At 43.9% G+C, this 22,692-nt stretch overlaps 1 protein-coding gene across 4 annotated transcripts in view; it reads right to left on the bottom strand.

The window, feature by feature from the left end:
• LOC109922545 (M-phase inducer phosphatase 1-A-like) overlaps positions 1–21,552 on the bottom strand; it is a 42,706-nt gene extending 21,154 nt beyond the window's left edge. Inside the window, exons 1-8 of one of the 4 annotated variants that reach the window (XM_048603997.1) lie at positions 21,371–21,552; positions 17,756–17,838; positions 15,454–15,499; positions 11,745–11,778; positions 9,533–9,634; positions 6,049–6,171; positions 4,503–4,586; positions 1,240–1,428 (exon numbers count right to left, since the gene is read on the bottom strand). In XM_048603997.1, the coding sequence (XP_048459954.1) occupies positions 1,240–1,428; positions 4,503–4,586; positions 6,049–6,171; positions 9,533–9,634; positions 11,745–11,778; positions 15,454–15,499; positions 17,756–17,838; positions 21,371–21,546 (837 nt within the window). In that variant the 5' untranslated portion in view covers positions 21,547–21,552. Of the gene's footprint in view, positions 1–1,239; positions 1,429–4,502; positions 4,587–6,048; positions 6,172–9,532; positions 9,635–11,744; positions 11,779–14,332; positions 14,477–15,453; positions 15,500–17,755; positions 17,839–21,370 lie in introns of those variants that run through there. The other 3 variants (XM_048603998.1, XM_048603999.1, XM_048604000.1) reach the window with 3 other exon arrangements.
• Between the last annotated feature and the right edge of the window lie 1,140 nt (positions 21,553–22,692).

The following is a 22,692-nucleotide window of genomic DNA, read 5'->3' on the forward strand; positions in this document are numbered from 1 at the left end:
TGCTCCTCTGATGCTGCTTGGCCTGCTGCGTTCCTCCAGCTCTACACCTTGTTATCTCAGACTCCAGCATCAGCAGTTCCTACTATCTCCCTCTAAACCCAACCCTCCATTAAACCCAAAGCCATACTCACAAGGAAAACATTAACTGCCTAGAAACGGCAGAATTAAATTGACATGATGGCATAAGATTGCAGCAAGCTTTCTCTTAAAAAAAAAGTGACATATATAGAAATCCATCACTTTACAATCACCTACTGCAGACTGGGAAGATCAAAGCTAATTGCTTGCATGATTGTCTCTAATGCTGTCACTGCTCCTCAAGTAGCTCACACTACGTGAAATGCTTTGAGGTGCGAGAATACATAAATGCAAATCTTTGTGAAATAAAACTGGTCTGTATTAAGTCATTCGATTGCAAAGTGTTCGTTATATTAGCATCCACCACATATTCCCCATATAGTATCTCCTGAACTTCTGCAGCCTTAAGCTAGAAACTCCACATTCATTTACAAGGAAGTCATTATCAGAGTGACTTCCAGTTTTTTTGATTCCTGGTTAATGGAGTATATTTTTGCTGAAAGATTTAAAGCTGCTTGCTCCCATTTACAGTACCTTTATAACCCCATTTGTACCCCTTCATCCCCTCTCTTGCAGACTCTCATTCGTTTTCAACATCTCACTGCCTTTTTGCAGCTCTCACTTTTTAGCTACACGTGCACCCTCAGTACTGTCTGCCCCCAGAATAGCCCCAACACCCCCACCCATCCTGGCCTTGCCGGCCTCACTTGCCACCACCCACACTTCCCACGGACAACCCCACTACCTCTCATTCATTGTGAGCCTATCAGGCAGGAAATCCAAGAGAGAACCAGCCTGCAATTGAGAGGGGCAGCTCTCCTGACATATGGAGGGGACAAGGTTCTCTGGTTTCGTAGTCAATGGCAATGATGGATGGAAGGACAAGAGCTCACTAACAAGTCCTTCCACTGTGTCACAGCGGAGCATGGATTTCTTTGCTGCTGGGTGCTGTCCTTGAGATAAAGGGCATTGCATCCAAAATGAAAATTGGAAGACTAACTGAACCGGAGGAAGGCACGCTGCTATAGAGGGAGATCAGGGCAGTAGGATCATTTTGGATCGCTCAAGCGAAGATCTAACACAGACAGTAGGCCAAATGACTTCTGATTTTTGCTGTGAACTTTGGCGGTTCTAACTGAGCAAACAATCTGGGCTCCTTACCAAGGGTCGGTTTCCACTCCTCTCCTGATCCTCATCCTCCAGGGGGCTGTCCAAACTCTTCTGCCGCTTAGTCTTCACTGGACAGTCCATTTCCCGAGCCCGCTCCGGTCTTTTCAGGAAAGGCCTGTGGAGCCTCTCCGGCATGGATGGCGACCGAAACAAGCCTGGCCTACTCTTGCAGGCTGGCACCTATTGGGGGAGAAAAAGACACAAAGCAAACGGCAATAAAACGTAGAAACCCAATTTTGTGAATACTTAGTGCAACCCCAGCTTCTGTAGAGTCAGGCCATTCAATCCAGCTGACTCCTGCATGCTCTATAGAAATCATAGAGTCATACAGTACAGAAACAGACCCCTCAGTCCAAATCATCCAAACCTAATCTCAAACTACACTAGTCCCACCTGCCTGATCTTGGCCCGTATCCCTCCAAACCTTTCCTATTCATGTACTTTCCCAAATGTCTTTTAAACGCTGTAACTATAGTAACATCCACTACTTCCTCAGTAAGTTCATTCCACACATGAACCACCCTCAAAAAAAAAAACTTGCCCCCCATGGCTTTTTTTATTCTCTCTCCTCTCATCTTAAAAATGTGCCCCCTTGTCCTGAAATACCCCATCCTAGGAAATAGACCCCTACCATTAACCCCATCTATGCCCCTCATGATTTTATAAGAGTCTATAAGGTCACCTCTCACGCATCAGTGAAAGAAGTCCCAGCCTATCCAGCCTTTCTTCATAACTCAAACCTTCCATACCCGGCAACATCCTGGTAAATCTCTTCAGATCCCTGTCCAGCTTAATCGTAAGAGCAAAAAACAAAAAGAACAAAAAAACAATATAGCACAGGAGCAGGCCCTATGGCCCTCCAAGCCCACATGGACATCATTCCCCTCCTGGCTTTAAGCTCATCTGAATCCAGAGCGGTCCTTTCAACTCTCAAGTGAAACTGTTAACCTGCTTTAAATTTGAGATCAATACAGTCACTAACAACGTGATGAAAGTTCTTGCTGTATTATTATTAGGAAGTTTGGATTCCAAAGTGGTCAGAATCATTGATAGCTCTAGGTTTGAATTTCGTTCCTCTCTCGTGTATTAAGAGGGGGAGACATAGTTTTAGTTTCATTTGAGTTCTGGGAGTGGTGCGGGGAATTTCTGGAAATTTGTTTACATGCGTTTAAGTGGAGCTTTTTAAATATTTTTGTAGCGAATAGGTCAAAGCTTTAGAAACAAAAAGGGTAGATAAAAGGAAAACATTCGACCACAAGAGAAAGACATAGGAACAGAAGTAGGCCATGAAGCAGACTCATTTGGCTCCATCATTCAAGGAGGTCATGGCTGATCCTCAACTCAGCCTCGAATATAAATGACCCAGCCTTAGCAACCCTCTACAGTACAGCATTCCAGAGATTCACTACACTCAAGAGATTCCTCCTCATCTCTGTCCCAAAAGGACAATCTCTTAAACCCAGATGCAGCCCTCTGGTTCTAAAGCCTCCCAACGTCTAACCCGTCCAGACCTCTAAGAATATTGTATGTTTCAAAAACGTTGCCCCTTATTCTTCTGAGCCCAACCTACTCAACCATCCCTCAAAAGACAGTTCCTCCATCAGTATCAGCTTAGTAAACCTTCCTTATACTCTCTTCAATGGCAACATATCTTTCCTTAGATAAGGGGCAAAAACTTAGAGTCATGGACATGTACAGCACGGAAACGGACCCTTCGATTCAACTCCTCCGTGCCGACCAGATATCCTAAATTAATCTAGTCCCATTTGCCAGCATTCGGCCCATATCCCTCTAAACCCTTCCTATTCATGTACCCATCCAGATGCCTTTTAAATGTTGTAATTGTACCAGCCTCCACCACTTCCTCTGGCAGCTTGTTCCATACATGCACCACCCTCTGAACGAAAAGGTTGCCCCTCAGGTCCCTATCAAACCTTTCCCCTCTCAACTTAAACCTGTGCTGTTGAGTTTTGGGCTCTCCGACCCGGAGGAAAAGACCTTGCCTATTCACCCTATCCATTCCCCTCGATTTTATAAACCTCTAAGGTCACCCCTCAGCCTCCGATGCTCCAGGGAAAATAGCCCCAGCCTATTCAGCCCCTCCCTATAGCTCAAACCCTCCAACCCTGGCAACATCCTTGTAAATCTTTTCTGGACCCTTTCAAGTTTCACAACATCCTTCCTATAGCAGGGAGACCAAAACTAAATGCTGGTCACTGTGTTTCAGCTGTGGTCTGGCCAGTGTCTTGTACAGTTTTAGTAAGACTGCCCTACTTTTATACTCAGTTCCCTTCAAATTAAAAGGCCAACATTCCATTTGCCTTCTTCATTACTGGCCCACTGTGTCTGATCGCTTTCAGTAATTTACGCTAGAGGCCTCCCAAATCACTAGATGCTGTACCTTTCTGAAAACATCGAAAATAGGAGCCTGTCTTGAATGGTCATTTCTGAAGAACTTTCTCCACTGCTTCACTTTAAAAAAGAAAATTATCCAGCTTTATTGTTTTGCTAGGTTTATCTTAGAACTTTTTTTTTTAAGAAAAGCAGAAGGATTTTTTTGAACACTTTGAAGTAAAATTAATTAGCCGTGGAATAGTGTAACACATCCGAAGCAAAAAGAGCACGATATTTGCTCGCTCAGTACAAGAAGAAACGAACAATAAATGTGGCCTGAAATCATCTACGTTCCAAAACAGAGAAAAAAAAATCAAAACAACTGAGCTGGATAGCAGCCTAATTTATTCCTTGTGCTTTAATCTGCTGCACTACTGAGAGGTCACCAACTTTCACAAAAAGCTGGAAATTGCAGAAGTAGAACAAAGACATGAGGGGACTTCATTGGTGAGTCACAGGTAATATTCAGATAGATGGTTCTCTGGGAGGAATCAATGTTTTCACTGACAATGGGCTAAGTGGTTGCCATACAGCTCAAACAAACCCCCAGCCTTAAAGACTTGAGCAACCGCAAATATGAGAACATAAACAGAAGTTGCTGGAACAGCTCAGCAGGTCTGGCAGCGTCTGTGGAGAAACAGAGTTAACATTTCGGGTCCGGTGACCCTTTCTCAGGTTCTGAGGGACACCGGGCCCAAAACGTTACCTCTGTCAGTGAACACATGCTACCAGACCTGCTGAGCTGTTCCAGCAACTCCTGTTTTTGCTCCTGGTTTACAGCGTCCGCAGTTCTTACGGTTTTTATTTTGTAAACACGAGAGGATGCTTATCCACCCGAGCACAGAGTCCGCAACACTCACTGCGTTCATGCCCATTGTCCGGATCAGGATATCGCTGGTGAGAAGGGCAGCCAGGCTGGATGACAGAGTCATGTTCTTATTTCCCTGTAGAACAAAATATTAAAACTGATCCATTGGCCACCCCTGTGTATTTTATTTTATACCTAGGTACAGTGCACCTCCAGTTCCGGTAACCAGAAGTCTAGCTCAGTGTGAACAAGTTTGAGGCCTGAAGCAAAAATTCACAACACAAAGTTGATTAAACACTTTAGGGTTTGCATTGGATCATAGAATCCCAGTGTGGAAAGAGACCATTTGGCCCAGCAAGTCCACTCTGACCTTCTGAAGAGCATCCCACCCAGACCCAACCCCCTACCCTGCACAATATGGGGCAATTTAGCATGGCTAATCCACCCTAAGTTGCACATTGGTGAACTGGAGCACCCAGAGGGAACCCATGCAGACACGGGGAGAATGTGCAAACTCCACACAGACAGTTGGCTGAGGGCAGAATTGAACCTGGGACCCTGGCGCTGTGAGGCAGCAGTGCTAACTACTGAGCCGCTGCGCTACCCCCTATATACTAGCTGGGACCAGCAAAGTATTTGCGGTGAACTCCGTATCTTTATAGCAGCAGGTTTTTTAAAATCCCAAAGCAATGTTATCCTTTCCAGGTCATAGCACCCCCCAGTTCCCTTCATCCCATTTGCACAGAATTGGGATTTCAGTTGCAATGACCCCAAATCTAGGATCAATCAAATTTATATTTAAAATCGTTTAAAATATTTAAGATCAATTAAAAAGAAAAGGGCATTTCTGTTTTTCGTCTTCCACCTAGGAATATTGCAGTTCCCCAGCTGGCTGCATACACGCAGCACCTCAAGGCAGTCTTCTTGCTTGTGCCCAGGGAAAGAGTCAGCAAGAGATTAACCACCATCAGGGCATCACAGCCTGCCCCATTCTGCTCTGACACTACATCCCAGTCAGCGTGGGCACTATAATTGCCCTTCTCCAGGGGCCTATGGTTGTTATCCAACCCATGGGTGGTTAGCACTGCTCCCTCAGTGCCAGGGACCCAGGTTCGATTCCACCCTCGGGCGACTGTCTGTGTGGAGTTTGCACAATCTCCCCGTGTCCTCTGGGTGCTCCGGTTTCCTCCCAAAGATGTGCAGGTTAGGGTGGATTGGCCATGCTAAATTGCCTATTGTGTTCAGGGATGTGTAAGTTAGGTGGATTAGACATGGGAAATGCCAGGTTACAGGGAAAGAGCAGGGGAATAGGTCTGGGTGGGATGCTCATCGGAGGGGGCAGTGTGGATTCAGTGGGCCGAATGGCCTGTTTCCACACAGTAGGGGATTCTATAATCTATGACTTGCCTGAATGAACCTGATTACTTCAGCTGATGTTGGACTGTACCTGGTACTCTAGTTTCAGACCTAGCATAATACAGTCAACTGCAGGAATTTGACAGCACGGGTGCCCTGTTGAGGAGTCAGTTAGCAATGAGAATGGCGACAGGACACAGGAAAAAGGGATAGAGACGACAGCGCAAGGAGCTCTCCATTACCTCAGTGTCACACTGCGACAGCTCCGAAAACACCTCGCACACGCCACCAACGTTCGCGCTGTCATCCAGCCCGAGAGATTCCGTCAACATAGGGCTGCTGGTCCCCGCCATCTCAAAGTCCATCTGAAATTTAAAACTATTAAAGTAACTGAGTCGAACAGTGGGCTCCCTCTCCATGGAGAGAGGCACAGGAATTGTTCGGAGTTTAAACATTAACAAAAACAAAAAAATTCAGCCTGCAGTATGTTCAACCATCCAGCATAAACCTGCGGGTTCAGTCAAATATTTTGCTATTGCGTTGCTTGGTTTGGTTTCCAGGCCACATTACAGTCTTGTTCCAAAGATGGACACCAGTTCAATACAAAAACGGTGGGGAGAGTGACTGACTGCCATTCATTACAAGAAAATAGCGTGGTATCAAGGAGCCCCAATAACATGGAAGACAAAAAGGAGGTTAGGGAGGAAAGTCCCCAGCAGCTGGGGTCATATCCGACACTGGGGACTCGAATCCTGGTAGCTGGAAACAAACCTTTCCAGCCCAGGGCCACGCTGCAGGAGATCTATAGGGAAAGGGCTGTGTGAGAAAGCAGTCAGCTAATCACCTCTCCTCGACTCTCAACTAGAGTCATACAGCACAGAAACAGACCCTTCGGTCCAACTTGTCCATTCCAACCAGATATCCTAAACTGATCTAGTCGCATGTGCCAGCATTTGGCCCATATCCCTCTAAACCCTTCCTATTCATGTCCCCATCCAGATGCCTTTTAAATGCTGTAATTGTACCAGCCTCCATCACTTCCTCTGGCAGCTTGTTCCATACATGCACCACCCTCTGCATGAAAATGTTGCTCCTTAGGTCCCTTTTAAAGATTTCCGCTCTCACTTTAAACTAGTTTTGGGCTCCCCTACCTTGGGGAAAAAGACGTTGGCTATTCACCCTATCCATGTCCCTCCTGGTGTACCAATAACATTGAATCCCTACCATTCCAGGTATTGGACAGTGATGGTGGGGGAGTGGTGGTAACAATCATCCCCTAGGACCACAATTGGACCACAGATAAAAAACTTGGCTGCGAGGGTAGGTATTTTTTGGTGAGTGGATCATCAGCTAAGATCAAAGGGTGGCGCAGTAGCTCAGTGGTTAGCACTGCTGCCTCACAGCGCCAGGGACCCAGGTTCAATTCCACCTTCGGGCGACTGTGGAGCTTGCACATTCTGTCCATGTCTGTGTGGGTTTCCTCCGGGTGCTCCGGTTTCCTCCCACAGTCCAAAGATGTGCGGGTTAGGTGGATAGGCCGTGCTAAATTGCCCGTAGAGTCCAGGGATGTGCAGGCTAGTTGGATTAGCCACGGGAAATGCAGGATTACAAGCACTGGGCAGGGGGAGCAGGTCTAGGTAGGATGCTCGTCAGAGGACTTGATGGGCTGAATGGCCCGTTTCCACACTGTTGCGATTCTATAATTCTAATTCCCAAAGCCCCTCCTCCACCCTCTACAAGGCACAAGTCAGGAGCAAGTGAGCCTAAATTAATGCAAGAACGCTCAGAGATCATCACTAAGGCAACCAGCATTTACCCAGTTCAACATTCACTTCCTTCAGCCAGAACAGAGGGTATGCCAGCTGTCTGATACACTACGCACCCCTAACTCCAGCAGCTGAAGGTCAGGGGTCAGTGGTACATTGGAACATTACCGTGGTCATTGGCTTAGAATCCTGGAATTCCCTCCCTAACAACGACCACAGTGCTGGAATTGCTTCACTCCACTGCAATGAATCTAAGAAGCAGCCCAACACATACCTGCAAGCCACTGGGGAATGGCTACTAAATACCAGCCTTGATTTCCTGATAAAAATAAAACACTAACTAAATTTAAAGTCTACCCTCATGGCTCAGTCATTAGATGGAGCATAAGGGGCAGACAGATGAGACCAGGAAGACTGAATCCTCGATTAGTGCATCTCAGCACCAACTGGTCTCAAAGGGAAGGAACAATGTCAACTTAATGACACAGTCAACCAATCCAGGGACACTCCTTTACCTCAGAGCAGCAGCAGGTTGGGAGACAGAAGGAGAAGACACAAGTGGGAAAGCAGAGCAATTTCAATTCCATAACACGTCAGTTTAAGTAGGGACTCACCACGGACGGCTTGGAAGACGGTGTTCCACAGACTTCGGGAACTTGCAAGGGGATCAAGGCTTTCCTGGGAGTTTGGGAAACGTGGGGTTTGAACCAGTGTCCTTCCCGCGTGTCAAAGGATCAGAAGAATTGGAAGAAAATGTAGATGGGTGGGGGAGTAAGTTTGCAGACAACACAAATCCAGTTGTGGATAGTGTAGAAGGTTTACAAAGGTTATAGATCAGTTGGAGATATGGGTGCAGAAATGGCAGGTGGAGTTTGATCTGGGTAAAGTGTGAGGTGCTGCACGTTGGGAGATCAAATGTTAATGAAAACTATACAGTTAATGGCAGGACCCTAAACAGCATTGATGTACAGAGGGATCTTGGGGTTCAAGTCCATAGCTCCCTGAAAGTGGCCACGCAAATAGATGGGGTGAAGGTGGTGTATGGCAAGCTTGGCTTTATTGGTTGGGGAATGGAGTACAAGAGTCAGGATGTCATGTTGCAGCTTTATAAGACTTTGGTTAGGCCACATTTATAGTATTGCGTTCAGTCCTGGTCACCACACCATAGGAAGGATGTGCAGGCTTTGGAGAGGGTGCAGAAGAGGTTTACCAGGATGCTGCCTGGATTAGAGGGTATGAGTTATAAGGAGAGGCTAGAAAAATTCAGGTTGTTTTCTCTGGAGTGGAGAGGCGGAGGGGAGACTTGATAGAAGTCTATAAAATTATGAGACACATAGATAGGGTTGACAGTCAGACCCTTTCACCCCCCACAGTTGAAATATCTAATACTAGGGGGCATATGCATGTAATGCGAGAGGAGGAAGTTCAAGGGAGATGTGAGGGGCAAGTTTTTATTTTCAGAGTGGTAAGAATCTGGAACTCACTGCCAGGGGTGGTGGTGGAGGCAGATATGATAGGGGCATTTAAGGGGCTTTTAGATAAGCAAGGAATGGAGGGGTATGGATCAAGGACAGGCAGAAGGGATTAGTTTAATTTAGCGGCACGTTCAGCACAACATTGTGGGCTGAAGGGGCCATTCCTGTGCTGTGCAGTTCTACGTTCTATGTTTAAAGAATTCTTTGAGGCATTGACGATGAAAACCATCACAGTCAGTCAGTCAACGTCAAGGCTGGTCTGCTACCCAAACATTCTAATTCTACCACTGACACTTAACAACCAAACAGGAAGCAGTCTGACCAGCTGGACTTTCTGGAAAAACAAACTCAACGTCAATAGTACTGACTGCGATCGAGTTGTCAAAGCCAAGCAAGTAGATGACTGGTGAACACAAGGCAATGAAAGAAAATGTCAGAGCTTCCAAGGAAATTAATTTCAAAATGAAAGAAAGTAGACTCCTCACATTTTCCTTGTTGTGCCCAAGGCTTTGGAAATCCACACGGTCCTGAACCGGGCTCCAACAGCCAGACTCACTGAACATCGGACTGCTACAGAGGACCTTAGGCTGCAAGGCAAATACACCAATGATTTAACCTCCTTATTTTCTGGAGTTAGCTGTTTGATCGATGCATTGGAGAGGGCTTGTCTGTCAGATATGTAACAGAAGATTGCACAAAGGATACTACTGAGGCCATGTGAGTTTTAAAGGCAATGGTACAGCTGCCTTTAGGGGTTATATTTCTGATACTAATCCACAATGATTTGATTCATCGAATTGAGACAGGATTTGAACTCTCAACCTCGGAGCTTATGGTCACCAGACGCTGCATTAATACCCGATGGAGGTCTGTACTATTATCTTTAATCGGGATCTTGACCAACCCCAGTAGGTGTTACTACTGGAGTAATTGTTTAGCAGGGATAATCTTTAAAATACAGTTTTACAATTTCTATTTCCTCTCCTTAAAAAGTCACTTTGAGGGACTGTTCATAGATAAGCAGGGGTTCCATTTGATTGTTTTAAAAGTGACTGGCTAGAATAAGGCCATTAATGTAACCGCATCTTCTGAGCATTCCTACACTTCACAGGTTCTGAGACGTCTTTTTAAAAAAAAAAGGGCAAACTTGAAACTTCATGTTTGTTTTAATTAACCCTACATTCCAAATTCCATCAACAGTCCGCTTTATATCCAGATCATTTTTGTCTTACTTAATTTTTAAACAGTGTGACGAAAGCTGTGTAACCTACACTTTGTTTTCTTTATCCATTCAAGGGATGTGGGTGTCGCTGGCTAAACCAGCATTTATTGCCCGTCCCTAATTGCCCAGGGGGCAGTTCAGCGTCAACCACATTGCTGTGGGTCTGGAGTCACATGTAGGCCAGACCAGGTAAGGATGGCAGTTTCCTTCCCTAAAGGGCATGAGTGAACCAGATGGGTTTTCCTGATAATTGACAATGGATTCACGGTCGTTATTAGACCGTTAATTCCAGATGTTTATTGAATTCAAACTCCATCTGCCATGGCGGGATTTGAACCTGGGTCCCCAGAACATTACCTGTGTCTCAGAATTAACAGTCCAGCGATAATGCCGCTAGGCCATTACCTCCCCCAATTGTTATCTTTGGAATTTGGACCAATTTAAAAAGAGTAGAGAAGAATTTTTTTACAAAAGGATCAGTAAGTCTTATGGAATGGGGTCCTCAATCCAGCGTTGCTCAGGAAGCATGACTTTAGACCCCAGTGGTGTTAGTGGGATAAGATGTTGATACTGTCTGGTCTACTACAGCCAGTGTAAACACATGAAGCCATTAGTTTGGTTTTTGCTCCAGAGCAGAGAAGTCAAGAGCTCAGTTCAGAAGAGTAAGTGATTAAGTTCATAAACATGCTTTTTTTTTTCTCAAAAAAGCATGAAGTGGTTTAGCTCGCAAAACAGAGTTTAGTTCAGAAGTAAGTTTTAGTTGTCTCTCGTGGCGAGAGTTCAGATGGAAGCCAGTTACCTCTGCAGAAGGGTCTAGTTTGAGGAGCTTCCAGACCAGGAGAGATTGATAGAAACCTCCAGGTTATTGGAGCGGAGAAAGTTTAGGCTCTCAGATTTGTGGACAGACTCAGAAAGGGATCATCAAATTGTCTCTGCAGTCCATGGGAAAGATCCTGGAAGGGACTGACTAGAAACCTAAAGAGTTAAGATGGAAGGTGTAATTTCTTTAGATTGGAGTCTCTTCAATGAATGGTGTTGAGAAACAGGTTGAAAGTTTGTTGCCTTGTTTGTACTAAGACCTTTTTAACACAACTTTGATTGTTTGCTTTCTTTGTGTAATAAGCCTACATTCTACTTTAAAAGAACATCTACAGATTCACCAGTAACTAACCATCATGATAGAACCAAAATTAAAAAAAAAAAATCAAGCCAGGTTTCTTCTGGGATTGAGCTTGCCCTGTAGTACCATCAGCCAGGGTCATAACGATGTAAAACACATTCTCTTCACACACCTCTCTTACATAGCCTCACCACAGCTCTGAAAAGCACATGCCCATCTCTTAGATGGGTGCGTTCAACAAATTAGACTGTGCTTATGCTAACAGACACCAGGAATTGACACCTTTTCTCCCTTGATCCTCCTTAGCTCTGCACAGCCTGAAGAGCTGCTTCTCATCAACAATGCAGGTTCTTACCAGAAGCGGCTGTGTTCTTCCTGTGGGCTGCTTGCTGTTGAAATAAATAAAAAAGACCCATCAGCGAAGGTAGTTGCATCCAACGCCACAAACAGTAACAGACAGCAGAAAGGCCATTTAAGTATTGAGGAAGCAAGAGGCAGAAACTGAAGCTGCAACAGGAAATTCACAAAAATCAAATTCTACGGCAAATCGAACCACGGAGGGGAGAAATGCCACAGAATGGGAATCTTCGAGAACTCCATATTAAATTGTTAGGGCTCTTTCAATAAAATTCAACACGGCATCTGCAGTACTCCAACCTGTCTTTTTAATTCATTAATGGAATGTGGACATCGCTGGTTGGGATACCATTTATGAGGTGCCCTTGAGAAGATGGTGGGGAGTTGCCTTCCCCTACGGTTACAGTCCATTTGCTGTGCGTTGTACAATGCTGTAAAGGGATGGCATTTCAGGATTATGACCCAGCGAGAGTGAAGGAACAAATCACAGATGCTTGGTACAGTGGTGTTCTGCTACGTTAATTCATCCTGCACCACTCCGTTAGATACCAGATTGTACAGTAACTCACCCGCAGGTCTCCGTTATTCTGTAAAGAAATCAACTTTTTATTTATTCATTTTGTGGGATGTGGGCCTCGGTGACTGGGCCCAGCATTTATCCCTAGTTGCCCCCTTGAGAAGGTGGGGGTGTTGAGCTGCCTTCTTGAACCGCTGCAGTCCATGTGCTGCGGGTTGATCCACAATGCCTTCAAAAGGAGGGAATTCCAGGATTTTGACCCAGAGACAGTGAAGGAACGGTGATATATTTCCAAGTCAGGATGGGGAGTGGCTTGGAGGGAAACTTGCAAGGGGTTGGTGTGCCAACTCATGCTGCTCTTAGCCTCCTGTTGGAAATAGTCATGGGTTTGGAAAGTACTGCAGAAGAAACACTTGCTGGGCTGCTGCTGTGGATCTTGTGGGTGGTACACACTGCTACTACAGAGTATCGGTGGTGAATGGCGTGGCTATTTGTGGATGTGGTGCCAATTAAGCAGGCTGATTTGCCCTTCCTCCTGAACTACTTCTCCATCACTGGGTCAAAATCCTGGAATTCCCTCCCTAGCAGCATTGTGGGTCTACCTACAGCACGTAGAATGCCACAGTTCAAGAAAGCAGCTCATCACCACCTTCTCAAGGGTAACTGGGACAGGCAGTAAAAATGTTGGCCCAGGGCGAGGGACACCCATGTCCCACAACTGAATAAAGTCCAGGTTTCTCCCAAGGAAACATTAAGACGAGAGAAGCGTTATTTCACAATAAGCGGAAAAGTAATTGTCCGCAGAGTTTATAGAATCCCTACAGTGTGGAAACAGGCCCTTTGGCCCAACAAGTCCACACCGACCCTCAGAGCATCCCACCCAGACCCATCCCCCTATAACCCACCTAATCTAAACATCCCTGAACACTACGGGGCAATTTCGCATGGCCAATCCACCCTAGCCTGCACATTTTTGGACTGTGGAAGGAAAACTGAGCTGCCAGGCGAAACCCATGCAGACACGGGGACAATGTGCAAACTCCACACAGACTTGCCAGAGGGTGGAATTGAACCTGGGTGCCTGGCGCTGTGAGGCAGCAGTGCAAACCACCGAGCGGCCCCCATTGTCCAGGAGTAGGAACATTGTAAGGATAAGTCCCTCGCTCAACACAAGTAAATACTCTTGATGACACACCAGTGCATGACTGTGACAGGGCTACACTGTCAAACACGTCATCTCTTGGACGAAACCTAAAGGCCAGGCTCATCTGGCTCCTCAGGGAGGCGATGGACTAGCGGCATTATCGCTAGACTGTTAATCCAGAGACCCAGATAACATTCCAAGGATCCGGGCTCGAATCCCGCCACAGCAGGTGGTGGAATTTGAATTCACTAAATATCTGGAATTAAGAATCTAATGATAACCATGAATCCATTGTTGGGAAAAACCCATCTGGTTCACTAATGTCCTTTAAGGAAGGAAACTGCCATCCTTACCCGGTCTGGGCCTACATGTGACTCCAGACCCACAGCAATGTGCTTGACTCAGAGCTGCCCTCTGGGCAATTAGGGATGGACAATAAATACTGGCCTAGCCAACGAGACCCTCATCGCATGAATGAATAAACAAAGAAGTCTACCCACTCAGATCAATGCAAAACCCCGTCTCCATGGCACTAACTTCAGAGCAGAAGGGAGCACACTGATGTCCTGGAAATGAGTTATCCCTTGAACGACACAGAGTGTCAAGAACAAATTGTCTGGACTTTATCTCACTGCACTGCATAAACTGGCTGCCTAGATTCAAACTATGAACAAACTTTGAAAGTGTTTCACGGTATCTTGAAGACCTGAAACACATGAACCGAACACATTCTTTCTAAAAAAAAGAGGCAAGTTGTGAAATTTGGCACATAGTCCAGGATTAGCTACAATCAACGTGCTGTTTTATTGCCCACAACATAGACAGACTGCGTTAACTGCAGCTGCTTTTAAAGCTCTGAGCTGATCCCACAGAAGTGCCACACTGTCAGCCAGGAATATGTCCTCATGCACTTGAACTTACCAACCTCAGACTTTGAGGCATGTTCAGTTTGACTCGCAAAGAGGTGCCGACCTCTCCGCAATGCTTCGAGTCACTGGAGGTAGCGTTGTGCCTCAGTTGATGCATTTTCACGTTCGTTAAAACAAACTCAGTCTTCAGTCTAAAAGGAAGCTGTACAGCAACATTCAGGCAGCTATGGGAGGGGTAATGCTAATACTTGTGTAACAAGGAGATAACACTCTAAGGTAACTACCTCCCTGAACAGCTACCACAGAACATATTAATGGTATCCCCAACACAAGTCAGCTGGCAAGTAACCAGGGATATAGAATCATAGATCTGTACAGCACAGAAACAGACCCTTCTGTCCAACTCATCCATGCTGACCAGATATCCTAAATTAAGCTAGTCCAATTTACCAGCATTTGGCCCATATCCATCTACACCGTTCCTATTCATGTACCCATCTGTATGCTTTTTAAATGTTGTAATTGTACCAGCCTCCACCTCCCGCAGCTCATTCCATACATGCACCACCCTCTGCGTGAAAACATTGCCCCTCAGGTCCCTATTAAATCTTTCCCCTCTCACTGTAAACCTACACCCTCGAGTTTTGGACTCCTCCCTACCGTGGGAGAAAGACCTTGGCCGTTCACCCTATTCAGGTCCCTCATGATTTTATAAACCTCTATAAAAAACGTCACCCCTCACCCTCCGACGGTCCAGGGAAAATAGCCCCAGCCTATTCAGCCTCTCCCTATAGCTCAAACCCTCCAAACCTGACAAATCCTTGTAAATCTTTTCCGAACCCTTTCAAGTTTAACATCTTTCCTATAGCAGTGAGACCAGAAACTGAACTCAGTGAGGCCACTTTTGGAACATCAATGGCCTCGAAGAACAGTTCTAAGAATTCTAGCCTTTCGCTCCTGTTCGCAATCTTTAGTCTCACACTGTCATAAAAAAAGTGATGAGCAAACATTACTTTTAAAGAAAAAAGCTGCATTTCACTTTGACAGCACAAAATACAGCTACATGCATAACCATTTTAGTTTGTGGATTTCATTTTCCAATCTACATGAATTTCTTTAGCACACATGGTTAAGGGTTCTCATCCACTCAGTTGAAATATATTAGAACGTTACTTACAATTCCAATTGTACATCGGTTAGGCCAGGCGAGTCGAGGCATAAACCTGAAACAAAAAGAGACAGATTGTTTGTATTTATCCTCTCGTTCTTTTAATTTTTGTCTGTTTTGCCCTTGCCACCAGCCCCATTGAAACAGTGCACTGTCGGTCAACAGTTGCAGTTCTGTTTAAAGCAAACTGGACAGATCTAGATCTCTTACTATTCTAGCCAGGTCTCCTTGCTAAGATATCATTAAGCTGGAGAGGGTTCAGAAAATTTGTCAGGATGGAGGGTTTGAGTTATAGGGAGAGGCTGGATAGGCTGGGACTGTTTTCAATGGAGCATACGGGGTTGCAGGGTGACCTTATAGAGGTTTATAAAATCATGAGGTGTGTAAATAGGGTAAATGGCAGGTGTCTTTTCCCGCAATGGGGGGATTTCATGACTGGGGGCATATTTTTGAGGTGAGAGGAGAGATTTGAAAAGACATGAGGGACAATTTCTTTTTTTTTAAAAAAAAACGAAAGAGTGGTTTGCGTGCGGAATGAACTTCCGGAGGATGTGGTGGATGTGGGTACAGTTACAATGTTTAAAAGACATTTGGATAAGTACATGGTTAAGAAAGGTTTGGAGGGATATGGGCCAGGAGCAGGCAGGTGGGACCAGTTTAGTTTGGGATTATGTTCAGCATGGACTGGTTGGACCAAAGGGTCTGTTTCCATGCTGTATGACTCTTTACTTTCTAAAATGCTCAAAATGCTTTGTGCATCTTCTATTGAGAAAGGAGGTGTAATTAATAATGTTCCACTGTCATACTCCAAGGGACCAACACTTACTTTAGCTGCTCTTTCTTTTAAGACATTCTTACAGCCTTGTAACTATCTTCAATTAAAATTTTTGAGAGTTTTGGACCCCAAGTTTTCCCACCTTCCAACTGAATGTGAAATTCTATTATTGAAAAGAGCATTCCAGTCCAGAGGATCCTTTGTTTAAGGTCATGACATTAACATTGTCACATACCCATTCCTACTTCCAATTATAATCTGTTCCAATTGATTCCTGAATGCATTGTTGTAAGGAACAGTTTCAAATTCACTCTACAAACTCATTCCTCAAATTTCAAATTGGCTTTGTCCACGATTAATCATATCCACAATTAACATGGTCTCTCTAACTGATCCACATTACCTTTTGCTTTATATTCCATCCTACACTTTGGGGGGGGTCCACATGAACTGATTCTACATCTTCCGAGCAAAGATCATGTTTCACTACTGTACAGATTCTGTGCTTTATTGACCAAGCAACCCCAGCTTATTTTTCTTTTTCAACCTTCCAATAACTTCGAATATTCCATTTCCAATCTTGGTCACTTTGCAACCATGTCTATTTTATAGTTATCATACTTTAATATTCCCGTTTCTATCAATTCATCCATGTTAGAACTTCTCCATTTAACTATTTTTTTTTCGATTCTAAAATGTATTTGTTGGAGTACTTTGACATTTATTAGCTGTCCCTTCCTGTCACACTCTGGTTATCTAGTTCCAAACGGTGATAATTCCACGTCCTTTTTCTACAAACTTTCCAAAACTCGAGTTAAATACAATTTGGTAGGACACTGGTCCTGGTATGGTTCAAGGAAAGGATATTCCAACTCTTCCCCAGTGCTAGAGAGAGTGTTCCATGAATCAAAATCTATGTTTCACACTTCAATCTTTGAGCCACACATTAGATGTTTCGATCTTATTTAGCCTACGCCAATTGCATATGGCGCAGTTCATAACTCAGAGGATTACATTTGCGGATCTGCCTCATTATTTAGCTGCTAACTTCTCACCCTCCCACAGAAGAAACTCCTTCTTAGTCCACTCTGGTACCAACATTTGTTGTAGCTGGATAAATAGAGAGTCTGCTGTAGAATTAAACCTCGACATAAATAATCCTTATTTTGTTTATATTTTATATGAAGATGTCAACAGTTCAGTTATTCGCTTAGTTTTGTTTGCTGGGGACCAGTCTCGCCAAAGTTTAAAAAAACATTTAATTTTCTTGTAAAGTTTTGAACTTCAAAGAAGTTGCGATACGCATCACCCAGCACTTTACTAAACATCCTGAATATAAAACCTCAAAAGATGTACTTGGATGAAAGTTCATTGAAGCAACACACTTGGAGTCGTGTCTCGCTCTCTTCACAGATGTCACTGCGTTTGCTAACATTTCTTATTTTCATTCCAAAGAGATGGTAATAAATAGTTTAAGGAAAGATGCGTTTTGCTATTTCACATTAAAGATAATAAGTTTGAAAAACTGTTACTGACCTCTGCCTACGTACTCCGGGGATGTTGATGCCTCACTGCCATTACTCAGATTTGACATATTCAGGCAACGTTTTGGAGTCTCGCTGAAAGAGAGCCAGAGTTACTTAGCTGCAATTTGTACAATACTTGTTGCTGCTCAGTTCTGACCATCAGGGCAAATTGTTAATCCGCTCCTATATAAGCTGACCATGTTTATCCTTACATAAGCTTTCAGACTGTAGACAATTGCACCACAAAATCATTGCTTATTTTCGTTCAAAGTATGTGAAACATCAATTTCATTTTTGTTTAGATACAAAAGAAAGACAACACACGGATGACTTGGCTATTCCATGGTACATATCCACCATCAGCCACAACTTATTCAACTTTATGTCTCCCCTCAAACATACTGTATGTCCTTTTCCCACTCTCATGGTTTGCTTCCAGCCAATTTCCTGCGGATCGAGACAGATCTTTAAATGTTACTGCCACAGTTTTGACTCCTTCCTGACATAAGTGATGGGGGAATAAAGACATTTTCAACACTATATAAAAAAAGACAAAAAAAAACAAAGAGAGAGAACTGCAAATGCTGGAAATCAAACAAAAACCAGAAATTGCTGGAAAAACTCAGCAGGTCTGGCAACATCTGTGGTGAGAAAGCAGAGTTAACTTTCAGGGTCCAGTGACCCTTCCTCAGAATGGAACATTTTTTCAGCAATTTCTGTTTACATTTCTTAAGTTCAACACTGGTTTTTTTGGCCTACTCGCCTATATATTAAAAAAAAAAATCAGTGTTTCACATTTGGAACATGCATTTTAGGTCTTTGAACTATTCCAACTGCAGTGATCAAAAACCCATTCAAAGTTCATCCGCTTGCACCTTTTCTTCTTAGGAATTTCTTTTTAAAAAACCTCATTATTTGGGTTTCTTTAACTTCAGCCTGAGTGGAACTCAATCACTCCTTCACTTTCTCTGACCTCAGTTTGTCAAATTCTAAAAGAACCTCCGATTATCAAGCTCAGCTTTTCACTGAAAAGCTCAGAAAATTATCTGCAGATTTTTAACGATGTTGGGGGTGGTTGCTCCATTTCTCAAGCAAAACTAACACACGTGCATTCCTATAAAAACAACCCCTATGTCTCTTGTTCTGTGCAGCGGAGGTACCGTGAAAGCCTTTCCTTGTTCCACTGTAAAGTTTCTGTTAATCGCTCGTTTCATTTCACCAACATGAGCAGGTCACAAATGCTGCAGCCTATTTTCCAGCCACCCTTAGCTATTAATTCTCTCTAACCTTCCTCTTAAAATATACCCTTTGCTTGGCATTTCTTACCAGTCTCCCAAGTCTGGAAGCAACAGAAAAAATTGCCAGCTGACAAATAACCCAAACAGCTCCAGTGGGATACCACAAAAAGAAGTAACCCCAAATGAACACAAAAAACAATATTACCACTCAGAATGTGAGTGAGATCTTTAGATTGGATGCTAACCGAATCTTGTTTCTCACAATGACACCTCTGAATCATGATCTAGTATTAAGTGGTGCACTTCCTGAGTACACAGTTTTGCTGTAAAATAATTTCCTTGTTCAGTACAGTTTCCACCAGGAACATAACATTTCTTTGTCAGTGTTCGTTCATTATCAATGTCCCAGAGGGCATTTAACAACTGGGAGGAATTGAAGCTCACTTCATAACTGTACTTCTCTTCAGGAAATTCAATTACACGGTTTAAAATCAAATTGTCCAAGGCTATTTATTATTTATCTCAAAAGCAGGATCTTCCTGCCAGTCAACAGCAACAAATTCCCTGCACTTTTCTTCGACACCATCCTTATGCTAATAAGTCACTACATTGTCATTTGGCCTCGAGCCACTATCTATCCTTCCCGGGGAAAACGGTGGTCACCACCTCCAGAGGACCATAGACAACTCTCACGAGAGGGGGGAAAAGGGGACTGCTGACGGGTTTAACCCAAGTGTCAGCATGCCTCGGCCAAGGGGAGAGGCCGAGAAGGCAGGGTCTTTAAATGACGACCTCAGCCAGTACAGGAATTGAACCTGCGCTGTAGGGGTCACTTTTTAAGCTCACAAGCCAACCATCCAGCCAACTGAGCTACAAGACAATTGCTCCAAATAGCTTTTAGAATAGGTCTTTGACAGCTGTTGCGATTGCTGGGTAACAATTAAAACCAAACAAAATAGCCTTCCTCTAGAATAAAAACACAATTTGCATTTATATAACATTGAAACGTTATAGATCATGGCCGATCATCCACCTCTACACCGTTTTCCTGTATCCCCGTACCCTTTGATGTCATTAATATTCAGTAATCGGTCAATTTCTATCTTGAATCTAGTCAATGGCTGAGCTTCTATAGCCCTCCATCTACAGCAATACTTTCATCTCTGTCCTAAAAGGCTTGCCCCAGTTCTAGAAAACATTCTTTCTGCACCTATGTCAAGCCCTTGAAGAATGTAGTAAGTTTCTGTGAGATCGCGTCTCATTTCTTCCAAACCCTGGAGAATCCAGGCCCACTTTGTTCAAATCTCTCCTCATGGGACGGACCCAGGAATCAGTCTGGTCAACCTCCAGTGCACTCCCTCCATGGTAAACATCCTCTTCCTGAGGCAGCATCTTGCATCTAAGCCAGAATGCATGTCAGGAAGAGCACTTTGACACCAGACAGGTAGCAAGAGAGGGAAGATTAAGCGAACCACAACTCATGGGTAGCACATAATTGATCAAGGTCAAAATAGCGAAGATAAAGTCAGGGCACGGGACAATAAGTTATTGAAGATTGAGAGTGTGTTCTAAGCCACAGAGAAGACGATGAAAAAAGGAATTTGAACAGCCTAATACATGCTTTTGTATAGACCCATCTTCATTTCAGTCACTGTTGCTCATAATACTTTTTCCCAGTTGGATTCTATCAAATCAGCCATCAGGTTGGAAGAGGACCATGAGCAGCAACATACTGCCCACCCCAAACTTCACAAATAACACAACCAACTCTGGCAGGATAAATTCAAAAGTAAAGTGCAAAGCTACAAGGCTGTACAAAGCAAGCACGTTTATTTTATTCATATCCTAGACTTGTCCAACTCAGCTGGCTAGAGCGTGGGTAGGTTTGCCAGAGATAGCATTTGGCTCCCCATTTCATAAGCCTTCATGAACGTAAACACAACAGGAGTTTTTTTTTTTAAACATAAAAACTTTCTTCTCCCCACAGCTCACTCACGTATAGAAGTGGAATGGGACCTTGCCTCACCTCTTTAATATCACTGTTAGACTGCTGGTAATGTTCTGGGGACCTGGGTTCAAAGCCCACCATGGCAATTTAATTCCAGATTTTTATTGAATTCAAGAGTCCAATGACGACTTTGAATCCACTGTCAGTTATTGGAAAAACCCATCTGGGGTCACTCGGCTCTTTAGGGAAGGAAAGTGCCATCCTTACCCGGTCCGGCCTACATGTGACTCCAGACACATGGCAATGCGGTTGATTCTTTACTGCAATAAGTGCTGGCCTAGTTAGTGAAGCCCTCAACCCACGAATGAAGTTAAAACAAAGTCTTTAGTGCTAAGATGGTAGAAAAAGACAAGGTAGCTCCCTTGTCACCATTGCTTACCCATCACAGGAACTAAGATTACTCATGTTGACTATGCAGTCAGGGGAGGTTGTAGGTGCAGGGGAGAAAGACATAGAGGTTTCCTGGATCACAGACAACAACTTCCTGGAACCCAGTCGGAAACTAGGACAGAAGTCAGGACTGAGCGCTATTGAAATATCTTTGCACTCCTCCATCGTCGCAATCAGCTGAGAAAGAAATCAGACAAGGAAGGGAAGCAACATTACATTAGCTTCAGCTGTACAAAGGTTAGATTCACTTACACAGATGCTTTAATACCATCAATTGGTTTTCTCTTAGACCAGCAGAAAACAAATGACCATCTGGAAATGAAAGCTTGAATATGCTGAAATATAATGAATTGGTACAATTGGGTGACATTTAGCAGTTTGTGCCAACGAGGGCAAGACATTAAGCTTCAGAACAACATCCCTGCAGCAACACTAACTCTGCCTTTACCAGGAAAAGGGCAAATATGAGGCTTTAGGATTCTTGCGCCATTCTCCTCCAAGAAGTGGGTTCATCCAAAGTTTCCTAGGATCACAGACTTACCAGATTCGCTTTTGTTTAAAATAAAAGAGAACCGCAGTGTAAAACATTCAACCAGCATTCAATGATGTCCATTATGACAGAGGAAAGGTTAGTCAATACAAAGTAGAAATAACTCAGGATAAAGTCATGGATTTTTTTTTAGTAATATAGGAATTTCCTTCTTCTGTCTGGAGAAGACTCCGAATCGCTGCTTTGGAAAGAGATCTGCACCCTCAGTAATTCCATGATAGAAAATAGTAGAAGGAGGCCATTCAGCCCTTCTGAGCCTGTTCTGCAATCTATATAATCATGGTTGATCTCAATCCTGTTCCTGCTTTCACCCAACCCCTTTAGCCTTCCTACTATATAAAAAATATATAATTTAGTAATCTGGCTGTAATTTTGAGAGACATGTCTTCCAGAACGTTCCGTGCTTTCTCCATCAACTCTTCTGTTAGGAATATTAACTAGTTGTGCCGCTGGCACCATTGTTATTTAGATGGTGCTTTCTCTAAGACAGAGGAGGCCGCGAGACCCAGCGATTCTCCCCAAATCTACTCCAAAACCTTAGAGATTCTCTCTAAAGCCGAGGGCCATGGCCTCTGGCAGATGGCAGCTAGCCCTATGTCTTTGACTAACTGCCCCCTTCTTTTTATATTCTTGGTGACATACCAATATTTCTTACAATAGGATTGGTCCTATGTTGTCAAAACCATCAGACTTAAATTTAGAGATGGTAGGAACTGCAGATGCTGGATAATCTGAGATAACAAGGTGTAGAGCTGGATGAA

Source organism: Rhincodon typus, chromosome 12 (assembly GCF_021869965.1).
Source record: "Rhincodon typus isolate 14 chromosome 12, sRhiTyp1.1, whole genome shotgun sequence".
Classification (NCBI taxonomy): Eukaryota; Metazoa; Chordata; class Chondrichthyes; order Orectolobiformes; family Rhincodontidae; genus Rhincodon; species Rhincodon typus.